Source organism: Aquarana catesbeiana, linkage group LG02 (assembly GCF_042186555.1).
Source record: "Aquarana catesbeiana isolate 2022-GZ linkage group LG02, ASM4218655v1, whole genome shotgun sequence".
In the NCBI taxonomy this organism is placed as follows: domain Eukaryota; kingdom Metazoa; phylum Chordata; class Amphibia; order Anura; family Ranidae; genus Aquarana; species Aquarana catesbeiana.
The window spans coordinates 111,428,428-111,452,093 of record NC_133325.1 but is presented as its reverse complement, the minus strand read 5'-3'; the positions used below and the strand labels follow the sequence as shown (position 1 = coordinate 111,452,093).

At 42.8% G+C, this 23,666-nt stretch overlaps 1 protein-coding gene across 2 annotated transcripts in view; it reads left to right on the top strand.

Annotated features, from left to right (window-relative positions):
* The window catches only part of B3GLCT (beta 3-glucosyltransferase), a 1,077,075-nt gene that overhangs the window by 203,766 nt on the left and 849,643 nt on the right, over positions 1-23,666 (top strand). For both annotated transcript variants that reach the window (XM_073613355.1, XM_073613354.1), the window contains exon 2: positions 12,401-12,456. In XM_073613355.1, the coding sequence (XP_073469456.1) occupies positions 12,401-12,456 (56 nt within the window). The remainder of the gene's footprint in view (positions 1-12,400; positions 12,457-23,666) is intronic.

The following is a 23,666-nucleotide window of genomic DNA, read 5'->3' as shown; positions in this document are numbered from 1 at the left end:
ACGCATTAGTAGTTCCTTGGGATCAGTATTCCCTGATATATGCCTTCCCTCCGATCCAAATTCTGCCGCATTTACTACGCAGAATACAGGAGGAACGAAAGCCGGTGATCTTAGTGGCCCCAGCGTGGCCCAGGAGATCATGGTACTCGGAGATTGTGAAGTTGGCAGTAGGGGACCCATTGGTCCTTCCTTGCCGTCCAGACCTGTTGTCTCAAGGGCCCATATTCCATCCTTCTTTACGGTTGCTGAATTTGATGGCCTGGCTATTGAGACCAGAATATTGAAAGACCGTGGTATTATGGGTTCAGTCTTGTCTAGTTTGATAAACGCTGGAAAGTCAGTTTCTAGAGCTATCTATTATAGAGTCTGGAAGTCATACATTTCTTGGTGTGAGGAAAGAAAATGGAATAGGTATACGATTGGAAGGGTTCTCGCCTTTCTTCAAACAGGAGTAGACTTGCAGCTCGCTTTAGGGACAATTAAAGGACAGATTTCGGCCTTATCGGTTTTCTTCCAAAGACCAATTGCATTCCATTCTTTGGTGCAAACTTTTGGCAAGGGTGTAACACACTTGAGGCCGCCGGTTAAACCACCTTTATGTCCCTGGGACCTAAATTTGGTACTGTCAGCCTTACAGGGTCAACCGTTTGAACCTATTAGGCATATTCCTTTTGTCCTATTGACCAGAAAATTAGTTTTTTTGGTGGCTATAACATTGGCTAGAAGGGTGTCAGAATTGGCCGCCCTTTCTTGCAAAGAACCTTTTATGATTCTTCATCAGGACAGAGTGGTCATGCGCCCTCGTCCGGAATTTCTACCGAAGGTGGTTTCCAAATTTCATTTGAATCAGGATATCATTTTACCTCCCTTTTTTCCAAACCCTAAGACGAGGGAGGAAAGGTCGCTTCACTCACTGGATGTGGTGAGGGCGATAGATAGATAGAAGTTTACTTGGAAATGTCAGCTCCCTTTCGGAAGACTGACTGTTTTTTTGTCTTGCCTGAAGGTCCTAAAAAAGGACAGCCGGCAACAAGTTCAACTATATCAAGGGGTGTGAATACTTTTTCAAGGCACTGTAATAAGCAAATACCACTGCCCCATGTGGGTTTATAATTAACCACTTCCCTACCCACGTATTGTAATATGACGTCCACAGATGGGATATCCCATCCTGGGTGGATGTCATATGACGGCCTGGGCTTCCCGGCCGCCTAGGGGGCGCGCGCGCCCGCCGCGTTGCTTGGGACCCGGTGCGTGTGCCCGGCGGCCGCGATGTCAGCCGGGCACCCGCGATTGCCCGTTAACCGGGCCGGACCGTGGATCTGTGTGTGTAAACACACAGATCCACGTCCTGTCAGTTGAGAAGAGACCGATCTGTGTTCCCAGTACAGCGGAACACTGATCGGTCTCCTCCCCTTGTACGTCTCCGCCCCCTACAGTTAGAATCATTCCCTAGGAAACATAATTAACCCCTTGTGTCCCCCTAGTGGTTAACCCCTTCACTGCCTGTCACATTTACACAGTAATCAATGCAATTTTATAGCATTGATCGCTGTATAAATGTGAATAGTCCCAAAAATGTGTCAAAAGTGTCCGATGTGTCCGCCATAATGTCGCAGTCACGAAAAAAAATCGTGATCGCCGCTATTACTAGTAAAAAAAATAAATATTCTTTTTTTAAAAATGCCATAAATCTATCCCGTATTTTGTAGACGCTATAACTTTTGCGCAAACCAATCAATATACGCTTATTGCGATTTTTTTTTTTTTGCCAAAAATATGTAGAAGAATACGTATCGGCCAAAACTGAGGAAAAAATGTGTTTTGTTTTTTTTTTTTTTTAAATAGGGATATTTTTCAAAATTGTCGCTCTTCTTTTGTTTATAGCGCAAAAAATAAAAACCGCAGAGGTGATCAAATACCACCAAAAGAAATCTCTATTTGTGGGGAAAAATGGACGTCAATTTTTTTTTGGTACAACGTCGCACGACCGCGCAATTGTCGTTTAAATTGCGACAGCGCTGAAAACGAAAAATTGGTCTGGGAAGGAAGGGGGTGAAAATGCCCTGTATTGAACCGGTTAATATACAGTATATGTGTAAAAAAAAAAAAAAAAAATCCTTCCCCCAGACTTTACAGCTGTAGACATTTGGGGGTCAATTTACTAAAACCGAAGAGTGCAAAATCTGGTGCAACTGTGCATGGCAGCCAATCAGCTTTTAAACTCCAGCCTTGCTCAATTAAAGTGGTTGTAAAGGCAGAAAGTTTTTTTTATTTTAATGCATTCTATGCATTAGTATAAAAAAACCTTCTGTGTGCAGCAGCCCCCCTAACACTCTTACCTGAGCCCCATCTCTATCCAGCGATGTTCAGGAGTGCCTTAGCCGCCGGGACTCTCCCTCCTGATTGACTGAGACACAGCAGCGGTGACATTAGCTCCCCCTGCTGTCAATCAAAGTCAGTTAGCCAATCAGGAGAGAGCGGGGGTGGGGTGGAACTTCGGGTCTGTATCTGAATGGACACGCGGAGCTGCGGCTTGGGTGCCCCCATAGCACGTTTCTTGCTGTGGGGGCACTCAACAGGAGGGAGGGGCCAGGAGCCCCTAAGAGTGACCCGAGAAGAGGAGGATCCAGGCTGCTCTGTGCAAAACCATTTCACAGAGCAGGTAAGTTTAACCTGGTTGTTATTTTTAAAGAAAAAAAACAAGACTTTAGTATCACTTCAAAAAAAAAAGTCCTAAAAGCTTATTCGTTTTTATGCAGAGCTGCATCAGATGTTGTACTCTCCAGTTTTAATAAATCAACCCCTTGGAATCTCTGGGTAATATCAGAATTCAAGAATAAAACAAATCCTCTTTAGGTAACTTCTACAAATTATATAAGTAAATAATAAAGGTATAACTTTAAACTCAGAATAGCAAAATATCTCTCAGAAAGGGAAAGCTTTAATATCACAAATTCAAGTAATTTATATTTTATAAAGTTTAAAAACACCGAAAAACCTTTTTAAAAACTAAGAACTGTATCCAAGCTACCCATAGCACCAATGACATTATTACATAAATAAAATATGTCTGTTCATGATTCCAGCATCAAACATCATGGCAGACAGTCTGAGTAAAGTTAAAAATGCAATGCATGCAGTGATGATACAGTCCTACAGAGTGATGCAGTACACATGGGACTAGATTTGGCGCCAATTGCTGCAACACAATTCATATTTATTCATTTTTTCACAGAAAAATGCCAATCATATACCTTTACTGTAAAACCATTCAAATTTTTAGGTTTGGACATTTTCCACTCGCAGCCTGAAATAATAAGACTATAACACCTCATTATGTTTGGATTGGAACTGCATTATTTATTATTAAAAGATAGAAGTTTGATATGGTTCTTAGAGATTAGGGCACGTTAACATTGGACTTCGTGTAGCACACTGGCCAGGAGCATTGTGTGGAGAAGGGCTATTGCGCCATATCCATTCTTAGACAAATAAATGTGTTTTTTTGTTTTGTTTTGTTTTTTTTAAATACATTTGTTATGTTTAAGTACGGCAAGATGGATAACAAAATTGTTGAATCATCCTAAGTCAAAAAGATGACCATAAAACCCAAACTGTATAAGAGGGCGTTAACTAAAGTGCTAACACTCATAACAGGTATAATGGACTTAAAGTGTTTATTTTATTTTTTTCAAGTTTGCCTTTAAAAAATGTTATACTTACCTGCTTTGTGCAGTGGTTTTGCACAGAGCAGCCCAAATCCTCCTCCTCTCGGATCCCCCATGAGCGCTCCTGGCCCCTCCCTCCTGCTGGGTGCCCCCACAGCAAGCTGCATGCTTGCTCCCTGGCCGCCTCTGTGTGTCTGAGACACTTAATGCGCCCCCCCGCTTCCTCCTCACTGCCTTTGATTGACAACAGCCAATAGCTCCTGCTGCTGTGTCTCAGGTGAGTAAAAAGGGGAGCTGGGGGAGCCGGCTGCACACTGTAGGTTTAACTTCATGCATAGAATACATGAAGGTAAAAAAACTTCATCCTTTAGAACCACTTTAATGCAGCAACCAATGGCCCTGTTAGTGAAAAGGTGGAAGAGAAAGTATAGACAAGTACTGTAAAAGAACAGGCTCTGTGGTCCAGAGAAAGAGAAGATAGACTCCATTCCAGGGAACGGGGGAGTATTTGTAGTGTGGAACTGTGTTTATAGAAAAGAATGGGGCCTATAGAAATATGTTTGTACAACAACATGATGCCTCGTATGATTTAAATAAAGTGCCTAGTGCATACCTCCCAACATTTTGAGATGGGAGGGAGGGACACCTACTAGCAAACGTATGTAGGCATAGGACACGCCCCTTGCCACTCCCCCTTAAAGGGGAAATAACAAAAAAATGGTTATTTAAATCCACAAGGGCTTTTTTTTACCACTATTATTCCTTTATATTGGCTTTTAAAATTTACAAATACAGCAATTTAGAATTTGGATGAAAGGTTTAGCACAGGGAAACACTTTTTGAAAGATAAAAAGTGCATTTTATATACAACTATATAGATCTGACCAAAATGAGGGACAAATGAGGAGGGAAGAGGGACAGAGGGACATTGCTCCAAATCAGGGACAGTCCCTTGAAATCAGGGACAGTTGGGAGCTATGCTAGTAAGCTAACTATTACAGAAGCTTTGATTTCTATCAGAAGATTGGTTTGTTTACCATGAGGAGACTGTTTTGTTGCAAGCAAATATATGGTTCTCATTATGGGACTTGATGTTACTAGGCATCTTGTGGAATGATAAAAAATGTCAGAGCTTTGTGGATTCCCAGTGTTCAAGCCAATGCTATTATTAGAGTGGAGATTGATATGCATATTGGCAGTTTTCTGTACAACATCTGCAACAACCCGTTTACCTTTTGGTTCTGTAAGCATTTAGGGTATTATATTTTCAAAAATGTTTGCAAACAATTGACAACTTGCTCTGTGTTTCATGGGCATTCTAAAGCAGGACCTTTGTGGTACTTGGTAGATAAAAACATCCATAGAAGTTGGAATTTCACATTGAACAGATATGTTTTCTATATGTTCTGCAGCTTCTCCATTGAAGTCTATTAAAAAAGCACCGTTTAAAAAAGTCACTGACCCTTTCTGAAAATGCAGCAGCTGAAAAAAGCATAGATGTGATCCTTTAGAAAACCATGTTGCATTAACTGTAGTGCGTTTCTGCAAAAAGCACCAAAAAACGCATAGGTGTGAACTGAGCCTAATTCCCTGTACACACGACCAGTTTTCCCGTCGGAATAAACTCTGAAGGTTTTTCCGACGGAATTCCGCTTAAGCTGCCTTGCATATACATTATCACACCAAATTCTGACCGCCCAGAACGCGGTGACGTACAACACGTACGACGGAAGTTCAATAGCCAGTAGCTAATAGCTTCCGTCTCGTACTTGCTTCAGCGCAAGCGTCATTTTTGGTACGTCGGAACAGCATACAGATGATCGGTTTTCCCGATAGGAATTGGTTCCGTCTGAAAAATTTAGAACATGTTCTTTTTCAAGGTCCGTCAGAATTTTCAACGTAAAAAGTCCGATGGGGTATACACACGATTGGACTATAAGCTCCCGTCTGACTTTTTCTGTCGGACATTCTGCTCGTGTGTACACGGCATGAGAGGTGGTGAAAACCATGTAATAAGTGGCTTCTCAGCATATTAAAATACAGAGGATCATGAATGGGGAAAAAAACCCAAGTTTTGAACCAAACAAATAACAATGAAGACATTCTGGTCAAAGTGCCTGCTAAATGCCCCTCCCCAGCCATAGAACTGGGTTCGCTGGGAGCGGATAGTCGCCAGATAAATCCTGAGTAAAGAATGGGAAAAGATAAGAGGGGGAGAAGGGGTTATGGTGAGATTTTATGGGTTGGCCTGGCAAGTGTTTCTGAGCTCAAATGTAGGGGCTGAGGGGTACTGGAGGTCAGGGCTCTATCAGGGTAGTGTCAAAGTCAGGGGTAAGAATTTGTCTGCCCAGGGTTGCAAAATTTTAAGTATGAGCTGATTTGACCTTGTAGGGTGGCCTCAATTTTGGTTTGTATCTTTGCTTGTGTGGCTCTGGCCTTCAGAGGAGAAAAGGCCCCTGTGTGTATGAGGCCCTAGGGGCGTTTCATACCTGAATCGTACAGGAACGCAGATTCATGTGTGACTCAGTACTTTTCGGTTTTCAGCCCTTTAATTTGAATGGGCTGAAATTGCACTGGATCGCACAAAAAATGCACTGCACCAAATTGCATGGTACTGTGGTGCTGCATTTACAATCTGCGTTGAGGGTGTTGTGTGGAATATGTTGACACCCACAGCAGATCGCACACCCAAGTGTGTTTTGAAAGTGGTGTGGGAAACGCACATGGAGCACAGATTTCCCACACTGCGTTCTGGTGTAAACGAGCCCCAAATCATAAATTTATCAAATTGGTATTGGAGCTGGGAGACGCTAATAAATGCACCACCTCCTTTAAATATAACAAGGCAATGTTTACCCAAAGAGCACAAATTGGAGTTTTAAGGTGCAGAAAAATCAATCAAAAAACAAAAATTTACAAAAAATATAGAAAATTTCATTACATAGATATTCTAAAACAATTATAAAATTTAGGCCATGTCGACCCAATGGTCAAGGTACAAAAGTGTGATTGCCTCTACATGTTTCACCACAAATATGGCTTCTTCTGGAGCTTTTGTAGAACCTTGTTACTTAATATTTGAAACAGAAAAATCTAAAATCGGTTTTGTATCTTTTAATTGACAATACATTCATGTAGGGACCCAGTAGTGGTACCTAATAATACATTTACATTACCAACATCACATTGAGATTATCTGATGGATATACTCTCACCCTTTCAGTATTACTTCTAGAAGTAGATATTATGAGAAAACTGTGTGGGCCAAAAAATGGTGTGAATATTTTAAATCTAAAATCTGTGACTGGTGCTAGATTCTTGTTTCATTGTAATAAAGGTGAAATTGCAACATAAGGTGCTTCAATTTTTTCAACAAAGTGCATTTGTGTAAAACCAATAAATACCATAAAGTGACCAGTGCTAAATCGTACAAATTCATACAAAATTATACAACATAAATATTATTATTATTATTATACAGGATTTATATAGCGCCGACAGTTTACGCAGCGCTTTACAACATTAGGGCAGACAATACGAGTACAATACAATTCAATACAGGAGGAATCAGAGGGCCCTGCTCGTTAGAGCTTACAATCTAGGAGGGAGGGTCAAGTTATACAAAAGGGTAATAGCTGTGGGGGATGAGCTAATGGAGAAAATAGTGCAGTTGTTAGATGGAGGCAGAATAGGCTTCTATGAAGAGCAAAGTTTTCAGGGATCACCTAAAAGTGGATAAATTTGGAGACAGTCTGACAGATTGGGGTAGGGAATTCCAGAGGATGGGCGAGGCTCGGGAGAAGTCCCGGAGGCGGATATGGGAGGAGGTGATGAGGGAGCTAGAGAGCAGGAGGTCTTGGGAGGAACGGAGATGGCGATTAGGTTGGTATTTTGAGACTAGGTTAGTGATGTAGCTGGGGGCAGAGTTGTGGATGGCTTTGTAACTTATTGTTAGTATTTTGAATTTAATTCGTTGGGCGAGTGGCAGCCAATGGAGGGATTGGCAGAGAGGGGTAGCAGACACTGAGCGGTAAATAGTGACTAATGTGTTTTTAACCAGTATATATAACCAATAAATACCATAAAGTGACCAGTGCTAAATCATACAATTTCATACCAAATTATACAAATTATCCAACATAAATGGTGACTAATGTGTTTTTAACCAGTATTATTGGATAGGAAAAGTTCCATTTATGAAAAAGTTCTTTTTGGAGTGTTTTGAGGTGTTCAATCTCTGGGGATCAAAATTCTGTAGGAAAACTTCTTATCCAGGTGCTGGCTCTTTAATTAGTGCCTTATCTGCGTGCTCTGACAGTGCTTGCACTCACCGGATTTTCTTTCCCCTGCAGGGGTATAGGCAGTCACAGTATCTGCCACTGTGTAGCAATCCTGGATGTCCCCAAACTTTACTTTGCCTGTTGTTGTGATGTGTTTACATATGAAAAAAAGAAGGGATACCCATCGCATAAAACCGTATGAGAACTTTTATTAAAGCTTGATAAAATTATTGTACTCACATTTTCAATGAAAAAACGGGCATAAGAAAAGTTAACAAAATCCCTTTGTTAGATGTGCTGCAAGACATTCGTAGCCCGCCCACGGAAAAAAGAGGCATTGCCCTGTAGCAGCACCTGTGAAATTACACATGTAAATAGATCATTAACTATATCACCTAACTTCCATTCTGGTCCTATCTGAATTGATTTGAGCCTAACCGAGTGTTTCAAGGAGTTTTAATGAATCAATCGATTAATCAATCAATGTTTCAATCCTTTTCCGTATATAAACCTCCTCTGATGCCAGCAAATTTACAGGGTAATTATGCCGTCTATAATATAATTAATTAAATGAGAATCAGGTTTTTACTAATTAAACAAATACATGTTTTACTTTGACATCACATAACTGGTGGATTTTAGAGACCTTGCACTCCTCCACCTCGCATATGAAGATGCCCCACAGATGCTCAATAGAGTTTAAGTCTGGAGACATTGGCCAGACCATCACCTTTACCCTCAGCTTCTTTAGCAAGGCAGTGGTCGTCTTGGAGGTGTGTTTGGGGTCATTATTATGTTGGAATACTGCCCTGCGGTCTGTATGTCACAGTACGTGTTGGCATTCATGGTTCCCTCAATGAACTGTAGCTCCCCAGTGCCAGCAGCACTCATGCAGCCCCAGACCATGACACTCCCACCACTATGCTTGACTGTAGGCAAGACACACTTGTCTTTGTACTCCTCACCTGGTTGCCACCACACAAGCTTGAAACCATCTGAATCAAATAAGTTTATCTTCGTCTCATCAGACCACAGGACATGGTTCCAGTAATCCATGTCCTTAGTCTGCTTGTCTTCAGCAAACTGTTTGCGGGCTTTCTTGTGCATCATCTTTAGAAGAGGCTTCCTTCTGGGATGACAGCCATGCAGACCAATTTGATGCAGTGTGCGGGGTATGGTCTGAGCACTGACAGGCTGACCCCCCACCCCTTTAACCTCTGCAGCAATGCTGGCAGCACTCATACGTCTATTTCTCAAAGACAACCTATATATATGACGCTGAGCATGTACACTCAACTTCTTTGGTCGACCATGGGGAGGCCTGTTCAGAGTGGAACTTGTCTTGTTAAACTGCTGTATGGTCTTGGCCACCGTGCTGCAACTCAGTTTCAGGGTCTTGGCAATCTTCTTATAGCCTAGGCCATCTTTATGTAGAGCAACAATTCTATTTTTCAGATCATCGGAGAGTTCTTTGCCGTGAGGTGACATGTTGAACTTCCAGTTACCAGTATGAGAGAGCGAGAACACCAAATTTAACACACCTGCTCCTCATTGACACCTGAGACCTTGTAACACCAACGAGTCACATGACACCGGGGAGGGAAAATGGCTAATTGGGCCCAATTTGGACATTTTCACTTAGGGGTGTACTCACTTTTGTTGCCAACGGTTTAGGCATTAATGGCTGTGCGTTGAGTTATTTCGAGGAGACGGCAAATTTACACTGTTATACAAGCTGTACACTCACTACTTTACATTGTAGCACACTGTCATTTCTTCAGTGTTGTCACATGAAAAGATATAAAAAAATATTTATAAACGTGAGGGGTGTACCTCACTTTTGTGAGGTACTGTGTATATATGTATGTGTGTGTGTGTATATATATATATATATATATATATAACACGCACACTGCGTAACAGTAGGTGCCTGACTGCCAGTCACCAAGCAGCAGTGCTGCTGTCATGTGAAAGGAAGCACAATGAGTGACTCCTCCATACACTGAAGTAGGAGGCATGCCACTTTACTTCCCTGGGCTGGTACTGAAATGTACCTTTAAAGTCCCGCTTGTACTTTACCAATTGTTCTCATTTATTTAATGGGATGTGGTACCTAGTTCTGATCCCTCATTGCCCAGTTTCAAAATTATGTACCTATTGATGTCCCCTAAGTGAATTTGAGATTAGTAGCAATGAATCTTTGGATTTTAGTTTACATTTTTTTGACAGTGGGGGTATATATTGGGAGTATGTGGATAGAATTGGGTTTATACTTCATGCTTCTACTTGGCATTTGCATAAAGGCCATGCAACCATTTTAAACATTTGCCCTGAAGGAAGGTGAATTGATGAACTTGATTTTTTTTTTTCTTTTTTTAGTGTAATAATTGCACAATGCAGCAAACTTGCTAGTCCGGTCTAATTGCAGACACACTAATTATTGTGGGTTTATTGATCAGCAGGCTGGTAATATCTAGCCTTTGATTTCAAGAAAATCACAAGACTAATTAAAATGCAGGAGTTGTTTGAAAATGAGGAATTGTTGAAGTCACTCAATTTAATTAATGACAAGCATTCGCCTACCTATTTTTCTTGCAACAAAGAGATGCTAATATGCTAGTTTTCAGCTCTGTGGGGCTCAGCATCTTAGCAAACTTTAAGTTCAATCATTATTTACCATAATAACCATGATATTAAGCAAGAAACACCAATGAGAACTGGGAATAACAGTTTTGTGGCTAAAAAAAAAAAAGAACAGTCATTGTGGTAAATGACACATGGCTTGTACCTTAGTTAACTGAGCCTTTTGTCTTGATGTCAGTGGCTCTACTGCCTGTGTTTACAGTTTGACATGTTAAAAGGGATCTGATATGGGAAAGCACCATTACTTGCTGGGAACTGAGTTTTTTTTTTTCTAATATACCATGTTGGATTTCAAACCCTATTCATGTTGCAGAAATAGATGTTTAAGCCTGATGCACGCGGGTAGTTTTTTTTAAATTTCATTCAACCCAACGGGCTCAACGAAAAAAAAACCCCAAAAAACGGAGGAGCTTGGGAGGAGCTAGCCATACTAACTATGCAATTTTAGTGCAGCAATCTCCTCACTGAGCTATTGTGTTCTGACAGGAGGACTGCCCCTTCCACCAGAACACACCGGTCACTGCTTGCAGCCATTGGCTGCCAGCACTGATCGGATCCCGGTTGGCTGCTGGTTTTCCACCATGCCTGTTCAAGAGAAGCCGGACAGACTGGTGTACACACTAGCCGAATGGAGGCTGGTTTCTATTAAACTGGCTAATAATTGGCCCATGTGTACCAGCCTTTAGTCCAATAGACTTTCTATGGGCTGCCTAGTAGACCTGGTCAGACACCCCCCTTCTCCCCATTCCTCAGTATGATTAGTCTGCAAGTGGATGCTTTTGTGATGTGGGATGTGCCAGCAAAGTGTACTAAATATAGGGCAGAAATTTATTTTACATTACGACAAAAATTTATATTTAAGGCATGACTTGCATATAATGACATATTATTAGGAGTATACTGAATGTGTAGCAGAATCTTTCTCAACTCTACATTGTGCTGAGGGCTTATTATACCCCTTTGAAGTTATTCTTAAAAAAAAAAAAAAAAACTACATGACCCAACTTGTAGCAGGTGTAAAAGAGACCATGGGGACTTCATTTATAGGCTATGACGATACACAAAACTGCATAGATACCGCAGACCGAGGTCCACACACATACTAATATTTCAAAAAATACTATCCTTAGACCATTATCTGTGTATTTTGGGCTTTCTAGAGACGGAGTGGGTAGATGAGTTTACCAGGGCAGCTATGCTGAGATCCTTGTTTCAGGCTAGGAAATTAATATTGCAGTATTGGAAGTCAACTGTACCCTCCTCTTCAGTAAAAGGTGCAGCTTATGAATAGACCATTAAGGGTGAAACACTATTTTTCTGCATAGGGAAAATACATTTGAAAAATTTTTGAGGCATGTGGCTTGATACTCCAGGTATGCTCTCCATGGCTCTAGTCATTAGCAGGTCTCTGTGATTCAGATCACTGACTTTCTATGTTGGCCTACTGCGAGGATATGTGCTTTAACTCTTGTGACTTTACTAAGTAGCTGTATACTCTATTTACATGCTGGATCGACTTTTTTTTAATTAATAAAGAAACCGGCAATACATAGCTAAAAAAAGGGGGGTGTTTAAAGTTCACATTTCTGTACATATACCGGCAGTAGCAGCACCAGAAAAGGCAATGATGTTGTTTGTTTCCTTTAGGAGTCAGTCTTTGGTTATTTGCAGATGCAGTTTATGCGTTGCGAGGTTTTAAAATTTTATGTGAAATAGTACAGTCGTTTCTTACATTGAGAAAACAGTTTCTTGTACAGCTGCTATTTGTTCCCCTCGTTTTACATCTGAGCCTTTTCTATTCAATAGGGCTTCTTGGGAATACTGCTGCACACAGCCCTAAAGAGAACACCCCACTGACTTTGGTAAGTAACTTTTCAAATATTGCTGACTTCCTTCATCCAAGTTTATTTTACTTGCATGTGATTGATTATCCTTTGTAAAGTGAAGCTTCACCCCATTTACTAAGCTCTGGAGCAGACGCACCTGCAGAGTGCACAGTCTATTTGCCTTTAGTAAAACTACCCTTATGAGTGACTAACACATTATGATTTACCACACTATGAGTAATTGCAACAGATAATCTTTGTACATCAAAACCGAAAAAGAGCTGACTCTGTTATAGAATTCTGATCTGATTGATTAAAATGTTGGTATTGATCCTTCTATAGTAACACTGCTTTTATATGACAGTACATCAGCACCTTTATTAAACACTGTATAGGCTATAAAAAAAAAGAAATAAGACATTTAACCTTAAGACAAATGGTATTAGAAGAAAATTCTGCTAGGTGGATCACAGTTATGACAGATGCCAGACAACCTAATGCCTATGCTGAAAATTCCTACAGAAACTCCAACCAGGCACAGGAACTGTGGGGAGGATGAAATGTATGCAGCTCTTATCTAGCTGTATGGCAATTTAAAATGGCCTGTGCCACATTCAGAAACTCCTGCTGCACGTTTCAATAGCTTTTGGTAGACACGTGATAAATGTGGGTAGTTCTTAATAGCACTACTTTTACAAAGTGGCAATAGTAGTGCACCAAATAAAAAAAAAAAAAAAAAAAAAAAACTCCACTTCGTAGATAACCAAATTGGCAATAATTAAGATCACCAGGAAGTTGACATACAGAGACAAGCAGGGGTGCCCTTCTCTGTACACTGCATAGCAGGCAGCATGTTTGCCGCCATTACCCCTGGCTCACCTCACCCCACCTCACCTCACCCCACATTACTTGTCATTAGTTGCTAAGGACAATGGACGGAGCCTGATGGAGAAGCTGACACACTAGTTCATTCTCAGTTCTGCTTTCTTCTTGTGATTGGCAGTGGGCAGATCGTATAGCCAATAGCGGACTGTGCATTGGCTATAGATCTGCTTGCTGTTAATCACAAGGGGAGCAGACATAATTGCCAATCGGGCCCCATCCCTGACACAAAACTTTTTGACCTGTTGTCAGTGTGACAGCTACAGTGGTGGGCAGGGAGCTCAGTTGGATTGTCTATATGGACATTGTGGGCTCAATGTACCTCTGAACAGGGTGTGTGCCATGAAATCTTTGTACCTGTTTCGAACAAGTACATTAATCTGTTGCCCGCACCAACATTTGTCATATGGAGGCACATCAGAATTCTTAAGTGTGCATTAGAGTGATTGTAAAGTCTTGTTTTTTAGTTAAAAATAGCAAACCTGTTATACTTACCTGCTCTGTGCTGTGGATTTGCGCAGAGGAGTCCAGATCCTCCTCTTCTCGGCTCCCTCTTTGGCTCTCCTAGCCCCTCCCTCCTGTTGAGTGCCCCCATTGCTATGGGGGGCACCAGAGCTGAGTCACAGCTCCCTGTGTCCGTTCAGCCATGGAGACATAGCCTAGCCTGGCCCTGCCCCTCTCTTTCCTCATTGGCTGGCTGACTTTGACAGCAGTGGGAGCCAATGGCATCGCATTGCTGTTTCAGCCAATGAGGAGGGGAGTCCCGGGCAGCCTGGACATTCCTGCAACGTCAATACATCTAGAGGGACCTCAGGTAAGTATTAGGGGGGCTGCTGTGCACAGAAGGCTTTTTATCTTAATGCATAGAATGTATTAAGATAAAGAAACCTACTGCCTTTACAATCACTTTAAAGTATGGGACATTTGCAGGACTGGGTTGCAACAGCCCTGACATTAGGGAGCTGATATTTGCTCTCTGAGAATCCCAGTTTTTGCAGAAGCTGGGGCACCATTGGAGTAATTTCATCCACTCAAATTGGGGAAAGCTGTTTTGCTTAGATTTTCCCTTTAAATGCACAGAACAAAATCTATCTGTACCACACTGCCTCTCCTTATGTTCTATAAAATCATTTTTTTTCTCTGTCTTATCACTAGTAAGATGGAAGGTATACTAGCTTTGGACATGGTAGGAAAAATCGACTTTCCTTGCTATAGAGAATTCTCGGTTTATATTAATATCATGTTAGCAGTGATGTACTCCCCCTGGTCAAATAGCTGTAGAAATCAGATTGAAATTGCATCCACCAAACAAATAACCAGGGAGGAATAATGCGATGCTGTTCAGGCAGCATCCACTTGTATTATTAAGGGATACCCTGCAGCAGTTCTTTGCTTGCTGATCATACAGAGTAAAATAGTCTCTGATTCAGGCAGCTGTTTTTAAGGGTCTTTCTGGAGTGAACTAAAAATTAATCCATGCTCCAGACCAGCAGGATTCAATGCATCAACTCTTGTTGCACCTTTATAATTAATGTCTCTGTGAAAGTGCTCTTCTTCACTGTTTAATAATCTGGTTATCAGTATCAAACTTACAGATCAGATTAGAACCACAGGAGATGAGATGAAGCTTTTTACCAGCACACTATCGTGCTTTGAATGCACTGTATATCAAGTCAAAATAAAATAAAAATAATTTTTGTACATCTCTGGATTACATCCACTACGCCCTTTGTTTTATCCCTTTTAATGGAGAAGTTTGGGGTAGTTAATGAAAAAAAAACCAAACATCTTTGCTCACTTCTATATTGCAGAATCAGTCTAACGCTGCAGCTGTCCCCTGATGGCTCTAAGCCCGAGAACCTAGCGATTACATGACCACTGATCGCTCAGTTCTTGGTCTGCTCAGCCCTTTGCTCTGCTCCTCCGGCACTCACTAAAGTTCTAGGTTGGAGAGGGGACGGGCACAGCTGGCTTCGGCTCTCAGCCATGTGCTAAGATCTGGAGCCAGCTATCAGACAGCTATGACCTCCTCCCAGAATGTGCGCGCATAGGCCATGCTTCGGCGTGATCTGTGAGCAATGACTGAGCAGTGTACTGTCCCACTGCTGGCACCATGTGATTGCCTTGACCAATCACAGCAGATCACACGACAGTTGTACACAATGGATGCCATCCTTTCATGCCATTCATTGTGTACAGTTGTTTTGCTAGTTATGATTGATCACTGTGATCACATGGTACAGTCATAATGTGTAGCACCCTCGTCCTAGGATAGGGCTACAGGTAAATTTAGTCATGCTGGGCGGTAGCCAGCCTGGCTAATTTGTAGTGTTTAGTGGTCAAATGACTTCTGTTCTAATTCTATTCAGTTGTGGCTTCTCCATTTTGTCAGTAGGGGGCACTGTTGCCTTTGACATTTAGTATGACACAGTACATTCAAGTTATGGATAAACATTCTTTTCTCAGCAAATCAGATTCGCTGCTATGAATGCTGGGAGAAGCTATTTATTGGGAAGAAGTCAGGTGATCTCAGTCTTCCTGCCCAGGGCTACGGCCTGGGTGGATGTGCATTGAACAGCTCCTGGGTGCTAGGCCTGAAGCCTGGGGCCTATCCAGGTGACCGCCGGCTGCTCGGCCTATCCGGGTGTTCAAGTTCCTGTTGAGGAAAGCCTACTAAAGTTCTAGGGAAGCACCAGAGGGGACTCTTCATGAGCTGGAGGCTATGAAGTGGCTGGGAGGACTTCAAGAGAACTCATCCAAGGAAATCTGTGTATGACACTGTGAGTAAAGTTCAGTTACTAGAGGAGACAACCTATCCTACAGATGTGCTGGTTCAGCTTAAAGGCTCTTTTTTTTTCTGTACTGCTGTCTACCTTATCGCACCTATTTTTGTCTAAGGAGTCTACCAATCTGCCTATTGCTGATCGATACTAAGGGTGTCCTGTGCCCTATCACCTCTCCTCCCACATTTTTCCTGTTTGAGAAATAAACTTCTCTCTTTTTTAAAGCATAAAAGTGACTGGCACCCCATGGTTTTTCTTGTTCATCACCCACTTTGCCCAATACCCTGCACCCTGAGGAATTATGTCAGCCCTCCCTACCTCTGGTAGTCACCATCAGGCCCCCAGAAAATTGGGGTAGGCACTACATCTGGCACCCAACATGGGGCAAAGCATTATTTTTGTGGTGGTCGCCCCTAGCAACAGACTGCAATCACACAGGAATTTTGTTTGGCTCCATGGGAGAGTGGCAAGTAATGTCTGTGTGCCTCAGAGACTGTGCGATTGGGCTGCTGTGTTCCAAGTGCTCAAGACTGGCTAAGAATATCCGGCCCTGGATCGCCAGCGGCCACTACGGAGAACTGCTACTGGAGGTAGTCTCGCCGGCTTTATCACCATGGGTGTTGCAAGTGGATTGGGGCAAGTGTGTTGCTATTGCTGCACCAGAACCTGCTTCGGTGGTTGCTGCCACGGTTGCTTTGCCTGCTGTAGTGTCCGCTACTACAAATGTGCCTACCACAATCGTACCAACTGCAACCATGCCTTCTACAAAGCCAGGTGCCTTAGTGATCTAAGGTCGCCTACATTCCCTGATGATGGAACCCCCCAGGGAAAAAGCTACTGAGCCTGGTAAGTCAGATGTGAATGAGAGCAGTGTGCATGTTGGGACAGTGAAACCTGTAGCCACAAAGGGAGCAGAGTCGGGAAAGTCTGCCCCTGTGTGTTTTGAGGCCTAACTTACTCCTGGCTGAATAATTCTCCAGAGTCAGACTCTGATATATTGTCTGACAGAATTTCTGAATTATTTTCTGACACTGTGTCCCTTTGAGAAAGATGGACTGATAGTTATCCTGAGCAGCAGTTTGAGCTTATAGAGGAGGATGTTCTCTTACTGATTTGTAGCTCCAGTAATAGGCCTGAACCCTCCACCTCCACATCTCGTGTTCTCTGTCTGGTGAGTTCTCCAGAAGAAGGGTGGTGGACTCACTATGCAAAAACCACAAATGTTACTGTGCGAGTTACCTCTTCATTCACAAGCATTTTTCAAAAGCCTGATAGTATTGCAGGTTACTCTGTCAAGTGTACTCCTGATACTCCAGTGTGGAGACCCTAAACTTCTACCAAAGTTATCCAAACCGCAGCGTATTGTGATGAAAAAGATAGCGGAGGAATATGGTTACCTATACCTGTATGTGCCAGAGACTCTGATTGCTGAGAGCCAATGTAGGCGAGCACAGTGCATTGATACCGCCATCAGGGACTATTTGAAAATTTCTGTAGAAATTTCTAGGGACACTTCTTTGTTTGTAGGTGGAGTCTTAAAATTAGGGGGCGGGACATTCGTTTGTAGGCATGGTGTAGCGGGGAAAGAAAATTGTGGTGCACAAACAATGGGCGTGGTTTAAACTTATTGTTGGGTGTGGCTTAAAGGGGCGTGGCTCAAATGGGTGTGGTTCGAGTCTGAGATGAACGAAGGATGGAGGGAGAAAGAAATAGGGAGGGAGGGACAGCAAGCCAAGCTCCTACACGACAATAGCATAATGTGTATTCCATAAAATTTAACAATCAGCAGATAAATATACTCCAAACACCTGGTGTTAGAGCTTCAATCATCCCGGTACCATGGTTGTTATGGTGTCAGGATGATTAAAGCGCATTATTTAAATTATTACATTGTAATATAAAATGAAATAGTTTAACTCACCATATTGCAGAATCAGTGGGAGCCTCGAGCGTGTCACTTCGGCATCAGGTGTCCCCAGCAGAGTCCCTCCTTGCATCAGGCTTCCCCAGCAGAGTCCCTCCTTGCATCAGGCTTCCCCAGCAGAGTCCCTCCTTGCATCAGGCTTCCCCAGCAGAGTCCCTCCTTGCATCAGGCTTCCCCAGCAGAGTCCCTCCTTGCATCAGGCTTCCCCAGCAGAGTCCCTCCTTGCATCAGGCTTCCCCAGCAGAGTCCCTCCTTGCATCAGGCTTCCCCAGCAGAGTCCCTCCTTGCATCAGGCTTCCCCAGCAGAGTCCCACCTTGCATCAGGCTTCCCCAGCAGAGTCCCTCCTTGCATCAGGCTTCCCCAGCAGAGTCCCTCCTTGCATCAGGCTTCCCCAGCAGAGTCCCTCCTTGCATTAGGCATTCCCAGCAGAGCCCCTCCTTGCATCAGGCATTCCCAGCAGAGTCCCTCCTTGCATCAGGCATTTGTAAATATTTTCCTCAAGGACACAGAGGTGAACGCTGCTTTAAGGGCAGCCATTCCATTTGGTGAGTGATAACTCTATGGGGAGGTGATGGCTGACCTCTGAACACTTTATTGGAATGATTGTTACTTCACGTGGGGATTTATTGGATCTTTCTTTATACTGGATTTTTGCACAATATAAATAGATTTTTCATTTTCCGGACTTTTTATGAACTGCTTTATGATCACTCATTTATGCGGATATATGGACTGAGATTTATTCAATTGCCTGTGTATGAATTATACTGGCGCTGCACTTTTTTATGTATATGTTGTCATAAGTTTTTGGTATACTGCTTATTTGATAGCTGCCACTTTTTTGGTTTATATTTCACAGCGCAGAAAGTTGTACACATTTATTTTTACAGAAAACTAGCTGTTGATGAGATATATAATATACTTCCTACTGTCTTTTTGACGTAAAAAGGACCACGTTGGGTCCCTGTCAGATGACAGGCAGTCTTCACTGTTGCCTGATTTGTTGCCCTTTCATCAGGAGTAAGAATCAGGCAGTGTCACGGTTGACCGCTGAAGACTACTCTGCGTGAGACCCAGTTGCTGTACTTTTGATGTAGCGCATCTGTTGAATCATTTTTCAGAAGAAAGATGGTATGCAGGTGACAAGTCTTAGATATTTTGGACCATCATCATCCACCCTGTGCCTACAGCACCCACCGAAAAAGAAAAGAAGGTCCGCTAACTGTATGATGTGCTGCTGGAACTACACAACAAAGAAGAGAAAATATACTACAGCCCATGTGCTCTGTACTGCTAAGTAAGAAAAACCTGTGATAGCCACTATGTACTGATATCATAGAAATGCAAACTCATTACAAATATATGGTTTCTTTGAGACTTATTTTTCTGGGCGAACCACCGATGTCTGATAAAATCTGTCTTCTGATGATTTTGCATTCTTAAAAGAATATACAGTATATTGTTTTGTCTATTTTGTTGAGGACTAAATTTTTTTTTCAAGTCTTTCAGTGAATTGAGTATAAAATGTTTCATCAAAATATTTAATATATACCTTATGCAGCAAGCAAGTGGAGGTCTAGAGTTTGCTGACTGCAAGTTGCCTGAAGCTCTTAGCCCTGTAATGAGAGTAATTTTAATTCTACTGCTGTCCATCTCTCAGCTGAATGAGTCAGAGGAGGTACTTGCAACCTCCTATAGCTCTGGATAGCTTAGCAGGTAGAAAGACATTAATAAGTAAGCAACTTCTTTATAGCAGGACTGTCTTATTTGAAAGAAAACGAGAAATACACCACCGAGAGCAATGGAAAATTTTTTTTTAACAAAGTGCAGTTTGTATCAACCCAGAAAACATAACTACAATAAAATGTACATCGTAGACAAAATGACGTTGATGTAGAACAGGGGTACTGAATTAAAATTCACGGGGGTCCGGTCAGTAAAATTTTCTTCCAGCGGAGGTCCAAGTGTCATATTGGTGATGACTCGTCACGTCATGATTGTTTTCTATTATATATCTCTGCACAAGTGTGAAGAAGCCCTTACATCAATGCCCTCAGTACCCCCTTCACAGCACATCTCTCCCTTTTACATCACAGTCCCCCATCAGAGACCCGCCAACTCATTACAGACCGTCCCATCACAGCGTGTCCCTTTAAAGACGCCCTCCATCACACATCCCTCCCACCCCAATTACAGACCCCTCCACCCCATCACAGTTCGCCCAATCACAGATTCTCTTCAGCACAGACCCCCCTCCATCACAGATCCCCCTCCCCCTTTAAAGACCCCACTCCATCACAGATCCCCCCCATTACAGACCCCACTCCATCACAGATCCCTTCCCCATTACAGACCCCACTCCATCACAGATCCCCCCCCCCATTACAGACCCCACTCCATCACAGATCCCCCCCCCCATTACAGACCCCACTCCATCACAGATCCCCACTATCACAGACCCCACTATCACAGACCCCACTATCACAAATCCCACTATCACAGATCCCACTATCACAGATCCCACTATGACAGACCCCACTATTACAGATCCCCCACTATCACAGATCCCCCCATTACAGACCCCACTATCACAGACCCCACTCCGTCACAGATCCCCCATTACAGACCCCACTATCACAGACCCCACTATCACAGACCCCCCCATTACAGACCCCACTATCACAGATCCCCCTCATTACAGACCCCACTATCACAGATCCCCCATTACAGACCCCACTATCACAGATCCCCCCCATTACAGACCCCACTATTACAGACTCCCTCCATCACAGTCCTCCCTCAATATTACAGAGTCTGTCCCTTTCATCAACACAGCATTCCCCACTCCTCCCCCTCCACACACTGCCGTACCTTCCCTACCTTAGTCACACGAGCCAGGAAGCACGCATGGCAGATCCAGACAAAGGGCGGGATTTTTTAAGTTAAAGGCGGGTGATTGGTTGCTTGGAACCATCCCACTGTCTAGCAATCTATCACCTGCTTTGTAACTTGAAAAGTCCCACCCTTTGTGTTTACCTGCAGCGCTTCCAGGCTTGTGTGAATAAGGTAGGGCAGTGTGTGGAGGGGGAGGAAGGGGGAGTGATGCAATGACGGTGGCAGCGGCGGGCGAGTGAGCCGGCAGAGGGGAGGGAACACTCAGCCAACCATCTGGCGAGGCTGCGGGCCGCATAGGGCTGCTACTGGGTCCGGATCAGGCCCGCGGTCCGCCATTTAGTGATGCCTGATGTAGAAGATATATTTGCAATTTTTCCTATTCTTAATGCAGCAGATCGTATCCATAAATAAAAGTAATGTGGAACTATAGCTCAGCACACATAATAGATATATTGCTTGTTGTGAATGTGTAAACACTAATTGAGGCCCGAACATATACTGAAATGACATAGTTATGTATTATAGAACAGAAGGCTTGATATACAGTTGATAAAGACTATTTAGTAAAAAGCAAAAATACAGCATAATGACGCACTATCCACCAACATTTCTGATCCCATTTCTCAAGACAAGCTAATATCTGCTACGAAATCCAAGAATACTTTGCAGACACTGTCATGGAAGCACCCTAAATTTTGTGTTCATTTTTAAAATTAAAATTTTTACATATAATGAACAAAATGACATAAAAGTTCATTACGTCACAGTGGTGTAGTGGGTAGCACTTTCACCTAGCAGTAAGAAGGGTCACTGGTTCGAATCCCAACCACGACACTACCTGCCTGAAGTTTGCTTGTTCTCCCTGTGTCTGCGTGGGTTTCCTCCGGGTACTCCGGTTTCCTCCCACACTCCAAAGACATGCTGGTAGGTTAATTGGATCCTGTCTAAATTGTCCCTAGTATGTATGAATGTGAGTTAGGGACCTTAGATTGTAAGCTCCTTGAGGGAGGGGACTGATGTGAATGTACAATGTATATGTAAAGCGCTGCGTAAAATTGACGGCGCTGTATAAGTACCTGAAATAATAATAATAATTACGTCTGAACTCCACCCAACCATAGAGTGCACACATTAATGTATTTCTTTAATTAATACATCAATAAATGCATTTTTCTAAAATGCAAGTAATATAAGTACCTGAATTTGACTTGCCATCTCCTTGTTGTATTAATAGATTCATATATAATAATCATATAAAGTTAGAGGCTGGAATTGCAACTTGGATTAGAATTTACTGCGCAATAGTCCTGTCTACTATAAAGAAATGAAATTAGCAGCAAGCTCATTTAACTATTAAACATCTGGAATAGGTCTGCTGCTGAGTCCAAATTTGAAGTGGGTGAGTCACTGATTTGTTTAGCATAAGTGGGCAGTTCACACCCGCCTGGTTAGGGTTGCACGTATATGAGAGAAACGGCCTTCATGATTATTGAAATACAGCAGCTGGCCATGTGAAATGTCTGAAGGCTTGGCCCTTGCCCTGAGGAATGGATGTAGCCAGAGATTGCTCTTTTCTGTTACCTGTCATCAGTTATCAGTTAAGTAATTATTATTTTTCATTTTTTGTAGCCTTGGTTCACACTAGATGCGGTGCCAATTTGATGCAGATTCCCGCACTGCATCAAAATCACAACCTGTTCATGCGAACCGTTTGCGGAGTGTATGGTAATGACACCCTGCAATTAGTTTGCAAAACGCAGTGTGATTTGCAGAATTGGATCGCATGGGATTCTGGTGCGGCCAAAAAAATGGTCCTGCACGAGTTTGGTGCGAATTGAGCCATACAAATCCATGGCTTAAATCACACCCCAGAGACACAACACATAATACACACAGGAATGTGCTGCAATTCCTGTGCAAATTACGTGTGGTGTCCCGCAGCGCATCATTGTGAACCTGTGCTTAATTGCGCTATCAATAAGTGCCATGATGGGGCGTGAAACATGTTAGCTATCTTTCCTGTTCCTCCCTGTACATGAGGTGACCGCATTTGGATTTTATTTCTTCATATCAATAAAGATGCCTACTATGGTGTGCGGCCGTCCAGGATTTTTTTCTTTCCTGTGCTTAATTGCGTGTGTGGGTTCTGAGATCAAGTGCCATAGCACTTCAGTGGTGGCAGCTTTGTGATTCTTTATTTTAAGTTATGAAATCAAGTGTTAAGTCCAATCCAGAAGCAGGCTTAAAACAAGTGAGAGCAGAGCTAAAAACTCAACAGTCTCCATTGGGGCTCTTGCACAAGACGCCAATGTGGATTTGGGCACATTTTCATGAATGCAAAATTGTCTGAGGGCAAAATTATGCTGCAGCTTCTGTGAACTTCAAATATAGACATGTTTTACTCTGTGTGCCCATACACCCATGTGCAATAGCCCTTAGTCTTAAGACTTAGTTTAATTCTATACTGCAGTTAAATACATCAGGTCACATGCCCTGCCAGGCACAGCTCTGCTTTGTGGCAGAGCTTTATAAACTTTAGATCTCAATGGACAGAATTTCAAATCTTACAGCAGGGGTGCCCAACCATTTCAAGAGCGAGGGCCACTTATGACTTGGTAACTGGTTGCAGGCCACAATGAGCGGATGACAGGTCTGTGTCCACTCTGCATATGCAGAGCGGACATGGACACAGCCCGCTTTACTCTATGGGCCCTCTGATCCAATCTGCTCAGACAAAAGGGGACGGATGCCCCTCCTGTTT